The following is a 20,391-nucleotide window of genomic DNA, read 5'->3' on the forward strand; positions in this document are numbered from 1 at the left end:
CGTTCCCTGCCCTCAACGAGCTTACAGTCGAGAGGGAGAGCGGGGCATTAAGATAAATGAATAAAATGACGGAGATGGACATAAGCGATGTGGGACCGAGGAGGGGGATGAATAAAGGGAGCAAGTCAGGACGATGCAGAAGTGAATGGAAGAAAAGGAAAAGAGGGCTTAGTCAGATTTGATTTCAGTGAGGCTTTGGAGCAGGAGAAATTGTCCGTTGGATCCGAAGAGGAAGGGCGTTCCAGGCCAGAGGCAGGATGTGGGCGAGAGGTCAACGATGAGATAGATGAGATCGAGGGACAGTGAAAAGGTTGGCATCAGAGGAGCGAAGTGCGTGGGCTGGCTTGTAGTAGGAGAGTAGAGGGGTCGGGGAGGAGGGGGCAAAGGGATTGGCAACTTTAAAGCCCATGGCGAGGCGTTTCTGTTTGATGCGGAGGTGGGTGGGCACCCACTGGAGGGTCTTGAGGAAACACGGCCTGAACGTTTTTGTAGATAAACGATCCGGGTAGCAAAGCGAAGGAGGAACTGGAGTGGGGAGGGACAGGAGACAGGGAAGTCACCAAAGAGTCTCACTATTCATTCAGTAGTATTTATTGAGCGGTTACTATGTGCAGAGCACTGCGCTAAGCGCTTGGAATGGACAATTCGGCAACAGATGGAGACGATCCCTGCCCAGTGACGGGCTCACAGTCTACAGCGCTCTGTACACAGTAGGGGCTCGATAAATGCCACTGATCGATGGGGAGTCCACAGTCCTTTCCCCCGGAGACCCAATTTCCCTTATTATGTTATTATTATTTTCAATCCATCAGTCGTATTTATTGAGCTCTTACTGTGTGCCGAGCACTCTACTAAGTGCTTGGGAGAGGACAGCACGATAGACACATTCCCTGCCCCCAGCGAGCCGACAGTCTAGAGGAGGAGACAGACGTTAAATAAATAAATGACGGATAGGGACATAAGTGCTGTGGGGCTGGGAGGAAGAAGGAATAAAGTAAATCAGGGTGACTCAGGAGGGAGTGGGAGAAGGGGAAAGGAGGGCTTAGGCAGGGAAGGCCTCTCGGAGGAGGTGGGCGTTCGATGAGGCTTTGAAGGTGGGGAGAGTCATTGTCTGTCGGATTTGAGGAGGGAGGGCGTCCCGGGCCGGAGGCAGGATGTAGGCCGGAGGTCGGCGGCGAGATAGACAAGATTAGTCTATTCTTGGGCATAATGGCCTGGGTGAGAGTTATTAATATTATCATCATCATTATTATCACGGTATCTGTGAAGTGCTCGCAGGGTATCAAGCGCTGTACTAAGCACCGAGGTAGACCCAGGTCAATCAGGTTGGATGCAGTCCCCGTCCCCCACGGGGCTCCCCGTCTAAAGGGGAGGGAAAACAGGTATTGGATCTCCACTTTTACAGATGCGGCATCTGAGGCTCAGAGCAGTGAAGTGGCTTGCCCAGGGTCACACAGCAGACAAGTGGTGGAGCTGGGATTGGAACCCAGGTCCCCTGACTCCCAGGCCCGGGCTCTCTCTCCTACGCTGCCCTGGTCCCTAGATGAGATCGAAGGACACCGGGCAACCCCGGAGAGCTTCTTGGAGGAGGACGGCCTGGAGCTACTGTTTGCAGGAAGGGACAGACAGCAGCGGGTCATGTGACTGCTCACTGACTGCTGCAGGGGGATGGCCAAGACGACCCCGCACCCAGAGGAATCCCTGAAACCATCTCTACCCGCTCCGCTTTATCGTACTCTCCCAAGCGCTTAGTACAGTGTTCTGAACCCGGTAAGCATTCAGCTCGGCCTAGTGGCTACAGCCCGGGGCCTGGGAGCCAGAGGATCTGGGTTCTAATTCCGGCTCTGCCACTTGTCCGTTGTGAGACCTCGGGGAAGTCCCTTCACCTCTCTGAGCCTCAGCTGCCTCATCTGTAAAATGGGGCTCCGAGGTGTGAGCCCCACAGGGGACGTGGATTGTTTCCGGCCTCACGGTGCTTAGGGTAGTTCCTGGCACCTAGAGAGCACTTGACGAATACCATGAAAGAGTAAGAAATTGCATAGTTGATGGTGATGTGAGCAGAATTAATTTTCTAGCCGCAGTGGAATTTCAATTCCATTAGAGGGTGGAATCATTTAAGTGGCCTTTTCCAATTAATCATTTGAGCCTTTAAAATCAATTAATTGTCTTTATTGAGTGCTTACTAGGTGCAGGCCACCGAACTCAGAATTAGCAGAAATGTTTCCCGCCCATAATGAGTTTTTAGCCCGATAATGATGGCATTTGTTATAACGATGGTATTTACTGAGCGCTTACTATGTGCTAGGCACTGTACTAAGCGCCGGGGTGGGTACAAGCAAATGGGGTTGGACACAATCCCTAGTCTCACGTGGGGCTCCCGGTGTCGACCCCCATTTTACAGATGAGGGAACCGAGGCCCAGAGAAGTTTCTTCAATCATATTTATTGAGCGCTTACTGTGTGCAGAGCACTGTACTAAGCACTTGGAAAGTACAATTCAGCAGTAGAGACAGTCCCTGCCCACAACGGGATTGGGCTTAGTCTTGGGCTTAGTGACTTGCCCAAGGTCACCCAGCAGACAAGTGGCAGAGTCGGAATTAGAACCCGTCACCTTCTGACTCCCAGGCCCGTGCTCTATCCACTATTCCATGTTGCTTCTCTAGCAGGGGAGACAGGCATTAATATGAATAAATAAGTAATTTATAATATATAATTTCCATTTATTGAACGCTTACTGTGTGCAGAACACTGGACTAAGCGCTTGGGAGAGTCATCAGTCCTTCTGTGGCATTTATTGAGTGCTTCCTGTGTGTAAAGCCTGGACTAAGTGCTTGGGAGAGCCCGGTGTGGGCAGAGATTGTCTTTGTTGCTGAATAGTAATAATAATAATTAATAATTATTAAAATTTGTTAAGCACTTACTATGTGCAGAGCACTGTTCTAAGCGCTGGGGGAGATACAGGGTCATCGGGTTGTCCCACATGAGGCTCACAGTCTTGATCCCCATTTTCCAGATGAGGGAACTGAGGCACCGAGAAGTCAAGTGACTCGCCCCCAGTCACACAGCTGACTAGTGGCAGAGCTGGGATTCGAACCCATGACCTAGCGCTTAGTACAGTGCTCTGCACACAGTAAGTGCTCAATAGATACGATTGAATGAGTGAATGACAGTACAACAGAGTTGGTAGATACGTTCCCTGCCCACAGGAGCTTACATTCTGCAGGGGAAGATAGAAGATATCTATCTTATAACGGCGTGGCTTAGTGGAAAGAGCCCGGGCTTGGGAGTCCGAGGTCATGGGTTCTAATTCCTGGCTCCACCCCTTGTCTGCTGTGTGACTTTGGGCCAGTCACTTCACTTCTCTGTGCCTCAGTTCCCTCAGCTGTAAAAAGGGGATTAACTGTGAGTCTCACGTGGGACAACCCGATGACCCTGTATCTCCCCCAGCGCTTAGAACGGTGCTCTGCACCTAGTAAGTGCTTAACAGATACCAACATGATTATTATCTATTTATTATTAGATGTGTCCCTATCTATAATTCTATTTATATTGATGGTATTGACGCCTGCCTACTTGTGTTTTGCTGTCCGTCTCCCCCCTTTTAGACCGCGAGCCCGTTGTTGGGCCGGGATTGTTCCCTATCTGTTGCCCAGTTGTCCTTTCCAAGCACTCAGTACAGTGCTCTGCACACAGTAAGCGCTCCCTAAGTACGATTGAATGAGTGATAATGGTGGTACTTGTTAAGCGCTATGTGCCGAGCACTGTTCTAAGCGCTGGGGTAGCTACCGGATCGTGCCACGTGGGGCTCTCGGTCTTCATCCCCCTTTGGCAGAGGAGGGCGCCGAGGCCTGGAGAAGGGAAGTGACTTGCTCAAGGGCACAGAGCTGAGCAGTGGCGGAGGCGGGATTAGAACCCAGGACCTTTGACTCCGGGCTTCACCCAAGGAGCCATGTGGCTTCCCAGGGCTGGGAGGGGGCGTGGTCAGTCCTGGGGGCGGAGCGGGGGCGGGTAATAATAATGTGAGTAATAATCATAATAATAATAATCCCGACTCTGCCCCTTGTCAGCTGTGTGACTGTGGGCAAGTCACTTCACTGCTCTGTGCCTCAGTTCCCTCATCTATAAAATGGGGATGAAGACCGTGCACCTCACGTGGGACAACCTGATAACCCTGGATCTACCCCAGCACTTAGAACAGTGCTCTGCACGTAGGAAGCGCTTAACAAATACCAACGTTATTATTATTATTAAGTTGGTATTTGTTAAGCGCTTACTACGTGCACAGCGCTGTTCTAAGCGCTGGGGGGATACGAGGTCCTCAGGTTGTCCCCCGTGGGGCTCCCAGTCTTCCTCCCCATCTAACAGATGAGGAAACGGAGGCCCAGGGAATAATGTTGGTATTTGTTAAGCGCTTACTATGTGCAGAGCACTGTTCTAAGCGCTGGGGGAGATACAAGGTAATCAGGTTGTCCCACGTGAGGCTCACCGTCTTCATCCCCTTTTGACAGATGAGGGAACTGAGGCCCAGAGAAGTGAAGCGACTGGCCCACGGTCACCCAGCTGACAAGTGGCGGAGCCGGGATTCGAACCCATCATCTCTGACTCCCGAGCCCGGGCTCTTTCCACTGAGCCAAGTGACTGGCCCACAGTCACCCAGCTGGCAAGTGGCGGGGTCGGGATTAGAACCCACGACCTCGGACTCCCCAGCCGGGGTGGGGGGTGGGGCCTTCTCTGGGAGGCGGGGCCAGGCCTGGCATCTGGAGCCCGATGGGCCGCCCCCCACTCCCAATTTCCCATCCCCCTCCCTCAACCCCCCCAGCCGACATCCTGCAGGGAATGTTCCTCGGCATTCCCGGCATTCCAGGCCCGGAGCCGCCCATCCGCCCCGCAGTCAAGGGGAAGGAAGGGAGGAATCGTCCACGTGGAATGGATCCTGCCCTCCCCGCTGCCCACCCCCGGGGCAGAAGGCAGCGACCCCCTCCCCCCCACCAGCCTGGGGGGCAGCAGCGTGGCTCAGCGGGAGTCAGAAGGCCTTGGGTTCCAATCCCGCCTCCGCCCCTCGTCCGCCGCGTGACCTTGGACCGGTCACCTCACTTCTCCGGGCCTCGGTTTCCCCCGCCCGTCAAACGAACGGGGATGGAGACGACCCAGCCCCACGGGGGACGGGGGCTCTGTCCGACCCCGTTTGCCTGGATCCGCCCCGGCGCTTAGTCCAGTGACTAGCACATAATGAGCACCTAACAGATACCGCAATTATTATTATTATTATTATTATTAATATCTCTTGGCCATAATTATTGCTATTATAATCTATCATCCTCTTATCTGGCAGACCGAGCAGCAGGGGTTGACGGTCAACTCGTTGTGGGTGGAGAATGTGTCTGTGTATTGTTGTCTTGTCCTCTCCCCGGTGCTTAGAACAGCGCTCTGCACCAGTAAGCGCTCAGTAAGTACGATCAAATGAATGATTGAAGCTCCTTGGGACCCCAAGCTTGGGAGTGGGAGATCCTGGCTTCTCATCCTGGCTCTGCCACCTGTCTGCTGTGTGACCTTGGACAAGTCACTTCCCTTCTCCGGGCCTCAGTTCCCTCGTCTGGAAAATGGGCATTCAACCCCGGTTCTCCCTCCTACTTGGACTGTGAGGCAACGGGGAACTTGATGATCTCGGGTCTAACCCAGTGCTTAGTACAGTGCTTTTAGTATTCATTCATTCATTCATTCATTCAGTAGTATTTATTGAGCGCTTAGTACAGACAAGCAGCTTGGCCCAGTGGGTAGAGCCCGGGCCTGGGAGTCAGAAGGACCTGGATTCTAATCCCGGCTCCTCCACTCGTCTGCTGTGTGACCTCGGGCAAGTCGCTTCGTTTCTCTGCGCCTCAGTTCCCTCACCTGTCGAACCGGGATTGAGACGGTGAGTCCCACGTGGGACAGGGACTGTGTCCAACCTGATGACCTTGTCTCCACCCCAGTGCTTAGTACAGTGCCCTGCCCTTCCCCTCCCCCCAGGCAGGGGCCAGCTGTGGCCCAGAGAGGGGCAGGCAGTAGCTCGGGGCCACACGGCCTGACCCCCGCCCCCGGGTCCCCGACTCCAGCCTGGTTCCAAAGTCCCGGGCTCTCGGCGGGTGTCGGGCCGGGGCACCTGGGCATTCACTCATGCATGCGATCGAATTTATTGAGCGTTAACCGTGTGCAGAGCATTGGGCTAAACGGTCGGGAGAGGACAATCAACAGACACCTTCCCTGCCCACAGCGAGCTTCCAGTCTAGAGGGGGAGGCAGACGTGAATAGAAATCAGTAAAGGCCGGAGGTGGACATATATGCTGGGGGGCGGGGGGGGGGGTGACGATCCAGAGGGATAAGGGGTCAGGAATCGCTCCCTGACGGGCATCCGGTGCCCCCTCTGCTCCTTTGCAGAAGCCGAGGTGAAGAAAGCTTGCTCCTGGCTTCGGGCGGCGGGATTCCCCCAGTATGTCCAGCTTTACGAAGGTGAGGAGGGGAAGGGGCTTCTGCCATTTGGGCTGGGGGCGGGAGGGCTGTTCCACACCGCGGGGGTCCCCGCCTGTGACCCCCATGACCTCCGACCCCCGCAGACTCCCTGTTCCCGCTGGACATCGCCTCTGTGAAGAGGGAACACCCGTTCCTGGATCAGGACTCCCTCCGCGCGCTCTGCAGGTGGGTCTGGGCCCCAGAGACCTCAGGCGGAGGGCCAAAACCGAAATCGGGCGGTGGAGCTCAAAGGGCTCGGGTCCCTGCCGGGCCGGGACTCGCGTCTGGGGGTCTGGCGATGGGGGGCGGAGGGCGCTGGGGCACGATGGCCGGGTGGGGCGGCAGGGTGGGGTGACTGGGGGAATCTGGGGGGGTCTGGCGGTGGGAGGGGGACGCTGGTGTCGGGGGAGGGCACCGCAGGGGCACGCCCGGGCCGGGCTGACCCCGGGCGTCTGCTGGCAGGAGGCTCATGACCCTGAACGCTTGTGCCTCCATGAAGCTGGAGGTGAGATTTCAGCGCAAGGTGAGCACGCGGCCCCGGGCTAACGAGGCTGGGGGTGTTACGAGCCCTAGCCCGGCCCCGGGCTGGCCGGGCTGCCCGTTGTTGGGGGTGGGTGAACTCTCCCTACCTCGGTTTCCCCCCTCCCGGCGCCCGGATCGGGTGGGCGCGAGGGTGGCCGTGACCGGGAGTCCCGTCCCCCAACAGAATGAGGCCTCGCAGGAAGACCTGTGCGCCATCAGTGACCACTGGGCCTCGGAGCGGCCCGGCCGGCCCTGGCCCCGCCTCGGCCCCTCGGACCCGCCCGGCCCCTCGGCCCCGCCGAGCCCCGGCCTGCGGGCGGGCTCCAGCCGCGAGAGCGTCCTCACCGACCTGAGTACCGCCTCCCTGCCCAGCCAGGCCAGCGGCGGCCCCCCGGAGGGACCCCCGGCCCGCCCCTCCGGACACCGCCCCCTCCTCCTCGCCCCGCCGGCCCCGACGGGCGACCGGCCCGGGAAGCCCCGCCCGCTCAGCTTCCTCCGGCGGCTGGAGTCGCTGCGGCACCGGGAGAAGCCGGCCCGGGCGACCCCGGACCCCGGGGGATCGCCCGGCCGGGCCTCCCCGTCCCCCGAGCGGCGCTCCTTCCGGGCGGGGCGCGGGGGCGCCCGCCGGGTGCACGTGCCCGGCGACCACAAGCCGGGCACCTTCCCGCGCTCCCTGTCCATCGAGAGCCTGTGCCCCGAGGACGGGCGGCCCCTGGAGGACCGGCACCTTCCAGAGGCCCGGCCGCAGCCCGGCGGCGGGCGCAGGTACCCGGGCCGCCGCCGGCGGGACTCCGGGGGTTCCGTGGGCAGCTGCGCCAGCCTGTACGACAACGTGGCCAGCGGGCGTCAGGAGGAGGAGGAGGAGGGCACCGGGGACGCCCCTCTGGATGCCATCCTGCAGCACGTGCGAGGGTTGCAGCAGCGGGTGGAGCTCTGGGCCCGGGCCGTGTGCCCGGAGCTGGACGACGACGACGAGGAGGAGGAGGAGGAGGAAGAGGAGGACGGCGGAGAGAGCGGCGACGAGGGCACCGACTCCGGCGGGGAGGCGGCCTTCCCTTCCGGCCTGCGCCTGGAGGACGAGCGGTCCGGCTCGGACGTGGGCACTTCGGCCAGCGACTCCCTGACCGAGGCCGAGGACGGCGAGCGGCGGGACTCGGGCGTCGGGGCCTCGCTGACCCGGCCCTGCAGGTGCGGGGGCGGGGGCGCGGCGGGATTTACTGGGCGCTCACTGCGTGCGGAGCACTGTACTGAGCTCTCGGGAGAGGACAGTACGCGTTCCCTGCCCACAGGTAGCTTTCGTTCATTCATTCCATCGTATTCACTGAGCGTTTACTGGGTGCAGAGCACTGTACTAAGCGCTTGGGAGAGGACAGTACAGGTTCTCGGCCCACGAGGAGCTTTCATCCGTTCCTTCCGTCCAATGATTGAGCGCTCACTAGGTGCAGAGCACTGTACTGAGCACCTGAGAGAGGACAATGCAGCAATAAGCGGACACATTCCCTGCCCACGGTGAGCTGCCAGTCTAGCCCCACTTCAGTCTGCCAGACCGCAGGACGGTCGATAATCCCGATGGTGTTGCTTAAGCGCCGACTGTGTGCCAGGCACCGTTCTGAGCGCCGGGGTAGGTACAGCAGCATCAGGTCGTGCCATGCTGGGCTCCGCGGGCCCCTTGCCCACCCCGCGCCCCGATGCGGCGGTCCTGGCCCCATCCCGGCGCCGATCCCGATCCCGGCCCTCCCGCAGGAAGCTCCGCTGGCCCAGCTTCCAGAACTCGCACCGGCCCAGCCTGGGGTCGGCCTCCCTGGAGCTCAGCTGCCAGTCGTGCGGCCAGATCAACCTCCTGCAGAAATGCTCCCTGCTCCGCCTCACCGCCCTCCTGGACAAGTTCTCCGCCGCCCCCGGCCGCGGCTGGGCCTGGTGAGCCGCCCGGCCTACGGGCGATGATAATAATAATAATAATAATAATAGTGATGGTACTGTTCTAAGCTCTGGGGGAGATACGAGGTAATGAGGTCGTCCCACGTGGGGCTCACGTTCTTAATATCCATTTTACAGATGAGGGAACTGAGGCACAGAGACCAATAATAATGATGGCATTTGTTAAGCGCTTACTACGGGCCAAGCACCGTTCTAAGCGCTGGGGAACCGGCCCGGCGGGAAAGAACGAGCCGGCGGGGGAGCCGCTGCCGTCCCCCGGATGGAGGGGCGGGGGGATGCTCCGACCGTGCCCGCGGAGTAGCCGGGGAGGCCCTGATGATAGTAATAATCATGACGGTATTTGTTAAGCGCTTCCGATGTGCCGAGCACTGTTCTAAGCGCTGGGGGAGATACGAGGTAATAAGGCTGTCCCACGTGGGGCTCACGTTCTTAATCTCCATTTTACAGATGAGGGAACTGAGGCACAGAATAATAATAATGATGGCATTTGTTAAGCACTTACTATGTGTCTTCTAAGTGCTGGGGTAGATAAAAGGTATTAATAATAATGACGGTATTTGTTAAGCGCTTCCGATGTGCCGAGCACTGTTCTAAGCGCTGGGGGAGATACGAGGTAGTCCTACGTGCGGCTCACGATCTTAATCTCCATTTTACAGATGAGGGAACTGAGGCACAGAGAATAATAATAATGATGGCATTTGTTAAGCACTTACTCTGTGCCAAGCACTGTTCTAAGTGCTGGGGTAAATACAAGGAAATGAGGTTGTCCCACGTGGGGCTCCCGGTCTCAATCCCCATTTGACAGATGAGGTCACTGAGGCTCAGAGACGTTGAGGGACTTGCCCGAGGTCACAGAGCAGATGAGTGGCAGAGCCGGGATTAGAACCCAGGTCCTTTTACTCCCAAGCCCGGGCTCTTTCCACTAAGCCACCCGGCGTCTCTGTGCCGGGGCACCCCGGGGGACGTGACCTCTGGCCCCCGGGCCTAGAGGGACGGCAGGGGGGTGACCGGGCTCGGACGCCGCCGTCCCGACCTTGCGCGTGTGGGTGTGTGACCCCCCACCCCGGCTTCCCCCGGCCCCTAGGTCCGTCCCCAAGTTCATGAAGAGGAGCAAGACCCCGGATTACCGGGGCCGCAGCGTCTTCGGGGTCCCCCCCATCGTCCACGTGCAGCGGACGGGCCAGCCGCTGCCCCAGAGCATCCAGCAGGCCATGCGCTATCTGAGGGGGCAGTGCCGGGATCAGGTACCCCCGGGGGGCACGTGGGAGGACGGGCCGAGGGGCGGCGGGGGTGCGAGGGAGGGATAATATTAATAACGATGGTCGTCGTTAAGCGCTTACAACTGTCCCACCGTCTTAGTCCCCATTTTACTGACGAGGGAACCGAGGCGCGGGGAAGTTAAGCGTCTTGCCCAAGGCCACGCAGCGGACACGCGGCGGAGCCGGGATTAGAACCCGGCTCCCAGGCCCGCTACGCCGCGCCGCTTCCCGAGAGATGCCAGCCGGGGATGGGACCCGAAGTCCCGGGAGGGACGGGGGCGGTCCCAGGGTGGGGAGGCGGCCCCGGGCCCCGACGGTGTTCCCGGAGGGGGAGGAGAAGGGTCTGGGGTGGGACCAGTGTCGGAAAGGGGCGCCCGCAGGCCGTGCCCAGGTCTGGGCATCTGGGGAGAGGTGTTTTTGTGGGGCAGGGGCGCTTATCACCCCTCTAGACTCGTTGTGGGCAGGGAATATGTCTTTTTATTGCTCTATCGCACTCTAGTAGAGTGCTCTGTGCACAGTAAGTGCTCAATAAACACGATTGAATGAATGAATGAGTGAATGAATGAGTGTCTTCCCGCCGCCCCCGACTGTCAGCTCATTGTGGGCAGGGAATGTGTCTGTTGTTCTATCGGTCTCTTCCAAGTGCTTGGTACAGTGTTCTGCACCCACTGAGTGCTCATTAAATGCGATTGAATGAATGAATGAGTGTCTCCCCTCCCTGGCCCCCACCCCCACCCCAGGCTGTAAGCGCTTTGTGGGCAGGAAATGTGTCTGTTGATTGTTCTACTCGTCTCTCCCAAGCGTTTAGTATGGTGTTTTGCACACCGTAAGTGCTCGATCCATAAGAATGAATGAATGAATGAATGAATGAATGAATGTCTCCCCATCTCTAGACTGTGAGCTCGTTGTGGGCAGGGAATGTGTCTCTTCATCGTTGCATTGTCCTCTCCCCAGTGCTTAGTACAGTGCTCTGCACTCAGGAAGCGCTAATCGATCGGATTGCATGCGTGCGTGCATGAATGAATGAATGAGTGTCTCCCCTCCTCGTGTGCCCACCCCCACCCCCAGACTGTCAGCTCGTTGTGGGCAGGGAGTGGGTCTGTTTACCGTGGCATCGTCCTCTCCCCAGCGCTTAGTCCAGTGTTCCGCACCCAGCCCGTCGGCGTGCAGGCACGAATGAATGAGTGGACGAACGGAGAGGCAGCGTGGCTCGGTGGCAGGAGCCCGGGCCGGGGGAGTCAGAGATCATGGGTTCAAATCCCGGCTCCGCCGCTTGTCAGCTGTGTGACTTGGGGCCGGTCACTTCAACTCCTCTGGGCCTCGGCGACCTCGACTGTAAAATGGGCGTGAAGACCGGGAGCCCCACGTGGGCCAACCCGATCCCCTTGCATCCTCCCCGGCGCGCGTAGTAAGCGCTTTACAAAGGCCGTGGTCATTATTACGATCGTTAACGCGAGCGGGGGGTGGCGGGCCTGATTGGGGGTCGGGGGTCGGGGGCCAGGTGGGCGTGTTCCGCAGGTCGGGGGTGAAGTCCCGCATCGAGGCCCTGCGGCAGCTGAACGAGGCGTCCCCGGACCACGTGAGCTACGCGGGCCAGTCGCCCTACGACGTGGCCGACCTGCTGAAGCAGTATTTCCGGGACCTGCCCGAGCCCCTCTTCACCAGCAAGCTGGGCGACAGCTTCCTGCGCATCTACCAGGGTCTGGCCGGGCCTGGGGGGGCGGGGGCGGTCCCGGGGGGGCCGGGGCCTGCCCGCTTGGGAACTCCAGTATCCCACCCAGTCTTTCCTCGGCGAGGTCCCTGCACCCCAACCCCGCCGACCACTCCCCGCCCGCCTCTCGGCCCCACTGACCGCTCACTCATCGCCCCTCCACCCCATTGACCCCTCGCCGCCCGCCCCTCGGCCCTGCCCGCCACCCACTCCCCACCACTCGGCCCCGCTGACCGCCCACCCCTCTGCCCCATTCATCGCTCGCCGCTCGCCCCTCAGCCCCGCTGACCGCTCACTCCCCTCCCTCGGCCCCGCCGACCGCTCACTGCCCACCCCTCGGCCCCTCTGACCGCTCGCTACCACTCCTGGGTCCCCCTGACTGCTCACTCTCTGCCCCCTCACCGCCCACCTCTCAGCCCCGCTGATCACTCGCTGCCCACCCCTCAGCCCCGCTCGCTCCCTGTCCTTTGGCCCTGCCGACCACTCCCTGCCCACTCCTCGGCCTCACCGACCACTCGCTGCCCACCTCTCAGCCCCTCCGACCACTCATTGCTAGCCTCTCGGCCTCCCCGACCACTCACCACCCTCCCCTTGGCTCTGCTGACCACTCTTTACCCCCTCGCTGCCCATCCCTCAGCCCCCCCGACCGCTCACTGCCCACCCGTCCTCCCCACTGACCGCTGACCACTCACCTGCCCCTCTGACTGTTCGCTGCCTGCTTCTGTACCCCTCTGACCCCCTTCTACCCATCGCTCTGTTCCGCCCGCCCCTCCGCCCCGCCGACCCCCGGCTGCCCGCCCCGCAGACGTCCCCAGGGAGCACCGGCTGGCGGCGGTGCAGGCGGCGGTCACCCTGCTGCCGGACGAGAACCGGGAAGTCCTGCAGACGCTGCTCTACTTCCTGAGCGACATTGCCCGGGCCCAGGGCAACCAGATGACCGCCGGGAACCTGGCCGTCTGCCTCGCCCCCTCCGTCTTCCACCTCAACGTCTCCAAGAAGGAGAGCACCTCGCCCAGGTCGGTGAGCGGGCTGGGCCACGGGGGGCCGTGCCCGGCCGGGGGGGGGGGGGCCCGGCGGGGGGGGGGCCCGGCCCGAGAAACCTGGAGAGGGGACGTCCTGACAATCCCAGGGAACGTGTCTATTATTGTATCGTCTTCTCCCAGGCGCTCAGTACAGTCCTCCGCACACAGTGAGCGCTCGATAAATACGATTGGATGGCTCGAGTGAATCCCTGGGTCCTTGGGAAAGCCGGGGGGGCCGGTGGAACCTTCACCATTCATTCGATCTTATTTATTGAGCACTTATCACATGCGGAACACTGTACTGAGCGCTTGGGAGAGGACGACACGATAAACGGACACATTGCCTGCCCACAAACGAGCTGACAGTCTAGAGGGGGAGGCAGACGTGAATAGAAATAAGCGATGTACGTGGTGTAGGAGATAGAGCACGGACCCGGGAGTCGGAAGGTCGTGGGTTCGAATCCCGGCTCTGCCACTTGTCAGCTGTGGGACCGTGGGCAAGTCGCTTCACTTCTCTGTGCCTCAGTTACCTCAATTGTAAAATGGGGGGGTGAAGATTGTGAGCCTCACGTGGGACAACCTGATTACCTGTATCTCCCCCAGCGCTTAGAACAGTGCTCTGCACATAGTAAGCACTTAACAGATACCAACGTTATTACTATTATTAATCCCGCCTCCACCACCTGTCTGCTCTGTGACCTTGGGCCAGTCACTTACTTCCCTGGGCCTCAGTTCCCTCATCTGGAAAATGGGGCTTGAGACGGTGAGCCCCACTTGGGACAGGGACTGGGTCTCACCCGATTTGCTTGTATCCACCCCAGCGCTTAGTACAGCGCCTGGCACACAGTAAGCGCACTTAACCAATGCCATAATTATTATCATAACTGGTGTCGGGCTGGGAGGGGGGATGAATCAAGTCAGGGAGACGCAGAAGGGAGTGGGAGAAGGGAAAAGGGGGGTTTAGAGTCCCCAGCCGCTGCCCACCCACCCCCCGCCCCTCTACCCTACCCCCAGGGCCATCCCCAAACGCGGGACCACGGGCAAGCCGGCCCAGAGGGACCTGAACGACAACATGGCGGCCACCCAGGGCCTCTCCCACATGATCAGCGACTGCAAGAAGCTCTTCCAGGTGGGTCCCGCTGGACGCCGGACCCCGGGGTCCGGGACCCCCACCGTCCCCTGAGCCGGACCCGAGCCCCGTCCGTCTCAGGCAGGGCGGGGTGGGGGTGGGTGGGAGGTCCTGGGTCTTGAGGGTCCCCTGGCCCCCACCCCCAGCCACCCTTGACCCACCTGGGAAGCAGCGTGGCTTCGTGTACAGAGCCCGGGCTTGGGAGTCAGAAGTCGTGGGTTCTAATCCCGGCTCCGCCATCTGTCTGCTGGGTGACCTCGAGCAAGCCGCTTCCCTTCTCTGGGCCTCAGTTCCCTCAACTGTCAAATGGGAATGAAGACTTGTAAGCCCCACGTGGGACCACCCGATGACCTCGAATCCACCCCAGCGCTTAGAACGGTGCTTGGCACATAGCGCTCAACAGATACCATCATTATTATTATTATTGATCCTCGCCCCTCGCCCGTCCGACAGGTCCCCCAGGACATGATGCTGCAGCTGTGCCACTCCTACGCCGCCGGCCCGGGGCCGGCGCCGAGGGGAGAGTCCGGCGGCGCCCCCGTGGCCGGCCTCCCCGGCCTCCTCCTGGCCGGGGACGGGGTGACCCGGGAGGACCTCCTGGAGGCCAGCGTCCAGGGCCTGCTCTGTGAGGCCGCCGAGCGCTTCAAGGGCTGGATCAATGTCCCTGGACCCCGTAACACCCAGCTGGCCTCCAAGAAGGTGGTGGGATGCCATGGGGACCTCGGGGGCTGGGCTCCGGGGGGCTCCGGGGGGCGGCCGGGAGGGCAGGGTCGGCAGGACCCCGGCGGGAGGCGGGGGGGGGTGACGGGGCTGTCCCTGGCCGGCTCCGTGGAGGGTCCGTGGGCTCTGGGCCCGAAGGGCACAAGGGAAGCGGGGCCGGGAGAAGCCGGGCGGTAGGACCCGAGTGAAAGGGGGCAGCGGGGCCTTAGTGAAGCTGGCCGGTGGAAACAGAGGAAGCCGGGCGGCGGGACCTGAGTGAAACCGGGCCGCGGGCCGTGGGGTGGGCAGCCCCCGGCCCACCCGCGGTGGTGACTGTCGTGACCGTCTTCCCCCCGCCCCCGGCCAGGTGCGGGACGGGGCGGCCCCGCGCCGCGTGTGGAAGGCGTCGTCGTCCGTGCGTGCGGGTCCGGGCGCGGTGCTGCAGCGCGTGCTGCGCGAGCGGCAGCTGTGGGACGAGGATCTGCTGCGGGAGCGGGTCCTGGGCGTCCTGGGCCCCGACACCGACCTCTACCACTACGTCACCGGCAGCATGGCCCCCCACCCCCACCGAGACTTCCTCGTCCTGCGGTGAGCCGGGCCCGGGGCCGACGCCGCGCGGCCGGCGGGAGGGTCGCCGGGGCTCACTCCCCGGGTGTCCGGCTGGCCCCCGCTCACCGCCAGCCACCCGCCGCCTCCCCCCTCTTGCCCCTCTGCCACCTGCTGCCATCCTGCTGTCTCCTCCTGTCTGCCCCTCTTCCCGCCCACTGCCTTCTCCTGTCTGCCCCTCTGTCCTCCTGCTTCTCCTCCTCTCTGCCCCTCTTCCTACCCACTGCCTCCTCCTCTCTGCTCCTGTGCCCACTCACTGTCTCCTCCTGTCTGGCCCTCTGTCCTCCTGCTGTCTCCTCCTGTCTGGCCCCTACCTCCTCCTGTCTGCCCCTCTTCCCACCCATTGCCTCTTCCTTTCTGCCCCTCTGCCCTCCTGCTGTCTCCTCCTGTCTGCCCCCTACCTCCTCCTGTCTGCCCCTCTTCCCGCCCACTGTCTTCTCCTATCTGCCCCTCTTCCCGCCCACTACCTTCTCCTATCTGCCCCTCTTCCTGCCCACTGCCTCCTCCTGTCTGCCCCTCTGCCCTTCCGTTGTCTCCTCCTGTCTTCCCCCTACCTCCTCCTGTCTGCCCCTCTTCCCGCCCACTGCCTTCTCCTATCTGCCCCTCTTCCTGACCACTGCCTCCTCCTCTCTGCCCCTCTGCCCTCCCGCAACCTCCTCCTGTCTGCCCCTCTTCCCGCCCACTGCCTCCTCCTCTCTTCCCTTCTGCCCTCCTGCTACCTCCTCCTGCCTGCCCCTCTGCCCTCCCGCTACGTCCTCCCGTCTGCCCTTCTGCCCTCCCGCTGCGTCCTCCTGTCTGCCCCTCTGCCCTCCCGTCGTCTCCTCCCATCTGCCTCTCTTCCCGTCCCCTACCTCCTCCCGTCTACCCCTCTGCCCACCTGCTGCCTCCTCCTGCTGCCCCCTTCCTGTCCACTGCCTCCTCCTGTCTACCCCTCTGCCTGCCCGCTGCCGCCTCCTGTTTGCCCCACTTCCCATCTGCTGCCTCTTCCCGTCCACCCCTCTGCCCCTCTCCTGCCCACTGCCTCCTCCTGTCATGCCCTGATGGCTAGAGCCCGGGCCCGGGAGTCAGAAGGACCTGGGTTCTAAATCCAGCCCCGCCACTTGTCTGCTGGGTGACCTTGAGCCAATCACTTCTCTGGGCCTCAGTTTCCTCGTCTGTAAAGACTGCGAGCCCCATGTGGGACAGGGACTGTGTCCAACCAGATTTGCTTGTATCCACCCTGGTGCCTGGCACAATGTAAGCACTTAACGAGTACCATCGTTAGAATCCCTCTGCCCGCCCGCTGCCTCCTCCCGTCTGCCCCGCCTCCCTCCCGCTGCCTCCCGCCTGCTCGCCGGACGGCCCCCGTGGGAGCGCCGCCCGGCTCACGCCCGCCCCGGCCCTCCGCAGGCGCTGGCGTTCGGACCTACCCCGGGGAGGCTGCCTGCTGGTGTCGACGTCCCTGGAGCCCGGACCCCCGGGGCCCCCGCTGCCCGCCCTGGAGGGGGGCGTGCGGGCTCTGCTCTTCACCTCCCAGTACCTCATGGAGCCCTGCGGGCCTGCCCTCACCAGGCTCACCCACATCTGCCGAGCAGATTTGAGGTCAGTGCTCCCCCTCCTCCATCTCTCTCCCCTTCCCAATCCCCACCTGCCCACTTCCCCTCTCCCTCTCCCCTTCCCTTTCTTTCCCCTCCTCCTTCCGGTTCTGGGAATCGGCCAGAATCTGGGAATCAGCGGCCCGGGGCCTGGGAAGTCAGAGGATCTGGGTTCTCACCTGCCACCTGTCTGCTGTAAACCCGTCAAAGGGCAGGGACTGTCTCTATCTGTTACCGATTTGTCCATTCCAAGCGCTTAGTACAGTGCTCTGCACATAGTAAGCGCTCAATAAATACTATTGAATGAAATAAATACTATTGAATGAATGCTGTGTGACCGTGGGGAAGTCACTTCACTTCTCCGGGCCTCGGTTCCCTCACGGGGATTCAATCCCTGTTTTTCCTCCTACTTAGGCCGTGAGCCCCATGGGGGACCTGATGATGCAAGGTTGGTATTTGTTAAGCGCTTACTATGTGCAGAGCACTGTTCTGAGCGCTGGGGGAGATACGGGGTCATCCGGTGGTCCCATGTGAGGCTCACAGTCTTCATCCCCATTTTACAGATGAGGGAACTGAGGCACAGAGAAGTGAAGTGACTTGCCTACAGTCACACAGCTGACAAGCGGCAGAGCCGGGATTCGAACCCATGACCTCTGACTCCCAAGCCCGGGGTCCACCCCAGCGTTTAGTACAGTGTTTTTAGTACAGAGAAGCAGCTTGGCCTAGTGGATAGAGCTCGGGCCTGGGAGTCAGAAGGACCTGGGTTCTAATGCCGACTCCACCACTAAATCTGCTCTGTGGCCTTGGGCAGGTCACTTCACTTCTCTGGGCCTCAGTCACCTCAACTGTAAAATGGGGATGAAGACTGTGAGCCCCATGTGGGATTGGGACTGTGTCCAACCCGATTTGCTCATCTCCACCCCAGTGCTTAGACCAATGCTTGGCATACAGTAAGTGCTTAACAAACACCACAATTATTATTATTATTTTTACAGTGCTTTGAGCATAGTAAGCACTTAAATATCACAGTTAATATTTATTTTGACGATTCTCCCGCTCTCCTTCTCTCTCCCCTCCACTCCTCGTGTCTCTCCCCTTAATTATAATATTAATTATGGCATTTATTAAGTGCTTACTATGTGCCAGGTACCGTACTAAGCGCTGGGGTGGATACAAGCAAATGGGGTTGGACACAGTCCCTGTCCCACATGGGGCTCACAGTCTCCATCCCCATTTTACAGATGAGGCCCAGAGAAGTGAAGTGACTTGTTCAAGATCACTCAGCCAACACCTGGCAGAGCCGGGATTAGAACTCATGTCCTTCTGACTCCCAGGCCCGTGCTCTATCCACCGAGCCTTCCTGCTTCCATTTTCTTTTCCTCCCTCCCCGTCTCTGCCGTGACCCCTCTCTCCTCTCTCCCTCCCCGGCCCTCTGGCCGCTCTGATGCCCCTGTCGTCCGTCCCCCCTCTGCCCCCCGGGCAGCCCCGGCCCTCAGCTCAGGCCTCGGTGTTTCTGCCTCCCCAGGGGTCGCTCTCCAGACTGGTACAACAAGGCCTTTGGGCATCTCTGCGCCACCGAGTTGGCGAGGATCCGTGACTCGTTCCCAGCCGCCCAGCCCGGCCGCCCCAACGCCAAACCCTGAGCCGGGGCGGAGGACCCGAGTCGGCGGGCGGGGACCACCCCTGGCCCGTGCCAGAGAGACGGCGGGCACGGCTCCCCCGACCCGCCGGGCAGCAGACGTACCGGTGGCGTGGGGTCCGGGCCCCCTCGTTCGCCCTCGGGCCGCCGCCGGACCCCAACCCCGTCAGACCCGACCCGGCAACGTCCAGCCGCGGCTGGCTCTCTCCCTGTGCCCGGCGTGCCAGCCGGGCCCCTTCCCCACCCTGCTACCGGGGCGTGGGACGGTTGCATTTCCCCCGGAGACCCCTGCGGCCCTGGGAAAGGGGCAGGGGCGGGGAGATGTAGGCCAGCCAGAGCCCGGGGCTGGGCCCCATCCTGCCCCTCTCACCGTGGGCACGAGGGTGGGTACAGAGTGGTCCGTGGGGATCCCCTGGGGGGCTCTAGCTCTGAGAGGAGGACTGCAGCTCTCAGGAGTTGAGGGGGGTGTCTTTCCCTGCGTCTCAGCCCCCGGGGGGCCATCCGTGGCCCTCTCCTCGCCCCTCCCAGACACAGACTCAACTTCCAGTTTGAGTCCACGCTCCGCCCGTCCCCCCCCCAGCTAAGGAGGAAGACCAGGGCGAGGGGAGGGGGCCGTCCCGCCGGCCCTTCGGACCCACCCCCCGGCCCTGACGCAGCCTTAGCCGCTGTCCGGTAGCCCCGCTCAGACGCGGCCACGGGCCAAGCAGTGACCCGGGACGAGCCCCCTCTCCCATCTCTCCGCCGCCCATCCCGACCCGGCTGGGCCCACGGCTGGTCGCCGGGCTGGACCGGGCTCGGGGGACGGTAGCCCCACTCTCTCCCCGGCCAAACCGGCTCGTTCTGTAACTATAAATACTGTACAGAGGAAGGTTAATATATTGGTCGGAGCCGGCCGCGGAGCTGCGGGGCCTGGGCCGGCCAGGACTGACCACGGGGCGGCCCCGGCGGCCCTGGCCCTTGGATACAATAAAGTACTAATGGACAGTGAGTGTGACACCGTGTGCCAACCTGCACCCCCCCGAAGTGGGGGGCTAAGGGGACGTCTCCCCGTCGGGAGGGCGGGGGGCTGTGTGACCAGAGGCCTCAGGACCGAGCTTACCCAGGGGAAATGGGGTGGGGGTCGGGTTGTGGGGCCGGGGGCGGCGAGCGAGGAGGCTTGACGTCCCGGTCCACCCTTTTCGTGCCCCCAGGTTGAGTCGGGGTGCCACGGGTAATGATTGTAATAATAATTGTGCTTTCTGTTAAAGCTGCTGTGTGACCTTGGGTGAGTCACTTCATTTCTCGATGCCTCAGTTACCTCATCTGCAAAATGGGGATGGAGGCGGTGAGCCCCACAAGGGACAGGGACTGGTTCCGACCCGATTTGCTTGTCTCCACCCCAGGGCTTAGTACAGTGCCTGGCACGTAGTAAACACTTAACAGACACCATCATCATGATTATTATTATAAAGTGCTTAATATGTGCCAAGCACTGTTCCGAGCGCTGGAGTAGATACAAGGTAGTCAGGTTGGACACGACCCCTGTCCCACGTGGGGCTCACTGTCTCGATTCCCATTTTACAAAGGAGGGAACTGAGGCACAGAGAAGCCAAGTGACTTGCCTAGGTCACACAGCGGACAGGTGGCAGACCTAGGATTAGAAGCAGCGTGGCTCAGTGGAAAGAGCCCGGGCTTGGGAGTCAGACTTCATGGGTTCGAATCCCGGCTCTGCCACTTGTCAGCTGTGTGACCGTGGGCAAGTCACTTCACTTCTCTGGGCCTCAGTTCCCTCATCTGTAAAATGGGGGTGAAGACTGTGAGCCTCACG

The 20,391-nt window shown here is 61.2% G+C and overlaps 1 protein-coding gene across 2 annotated transcripts in view; it reads left to right on the top strand.

Annotated features, from left to right (window-relative positions):
- The window catches only part of STARD8 (StAR related lipid transfer domain containing 8), a 59,416-nt gene extending 39,844 nt beyond the window's left edge, over positions 1–19,572 (top strand). For both annotated transcript variants that reach the window (XM_029067766.2, XM_029067769.1), the window contains exons 2-14: positions 6,414–6,485; positions 6,590–6,671; positions 6,948–7,008; positions 7,192–8,195; positions 8,751–8,924; positions 10,030–10,189; positions 11,706–11,904; positions 12,721–12,931; positions 13,952–14,066; positions 14,520–14,765; positions 15,133–15,353; positions 16,761–16,952; positions 18,471–19,572. In XM_029067766.2, the coding sequence (XP_028923599.2) occupies positions 6,955–7,008; positions 7,192–8,195; positions 8,751–8,924; positions 10,030–10,189; positions 11,706–11,904; positions 12,721–12,931; positions 13,952–14,066; positions 14,520–14,765; positions 15,133–15,353; positions 16,761–16,952; positions 18,471–18,588 (2,694 nt within the window). In that variant the 5' untranslated portion in view covers positions 6,414–6,485; positions 6,590–6,671; positions 6,948–6,954 and the 3' untranslated portion in view covers positions 18,589–19,572. The remainder of the gene's footprint in view (positions 1–6,413; positions 6,486–6,589; positions 6,672–6,947; positions 7,009–7,191; positions 8,196–8,750; positions 8,925–10,029; positions 10,190–11,705; positions 11,905–12,720; positions 12,932–13,951; positions 14,067–14,519; positions 14,766–15,132; positions 15,354–16,760; positions 16,953–18,470) is intronic.
- Positions 19,573–20,391: the final 819 nt, after the last annotated feature.

The sequence above is a fragment of the Ornithorhynchus anatinus genome, chromosome 6 (genome assembly GCF_004115215.2).
Source record: "Ornithorhynchus anatinus isolate Pmale09 chromosome 6, mOrnAna1.pri.v4, whole genome shotgun sequence".
In the NCBI taxonomy this organism is placed as follows: Eukaryota; Metazoa; Chordata; class Mammalia; order Monotremata; family Ornithorhynchidae; genus Ornithorhynchus; species Ornithorhynchus anatinus.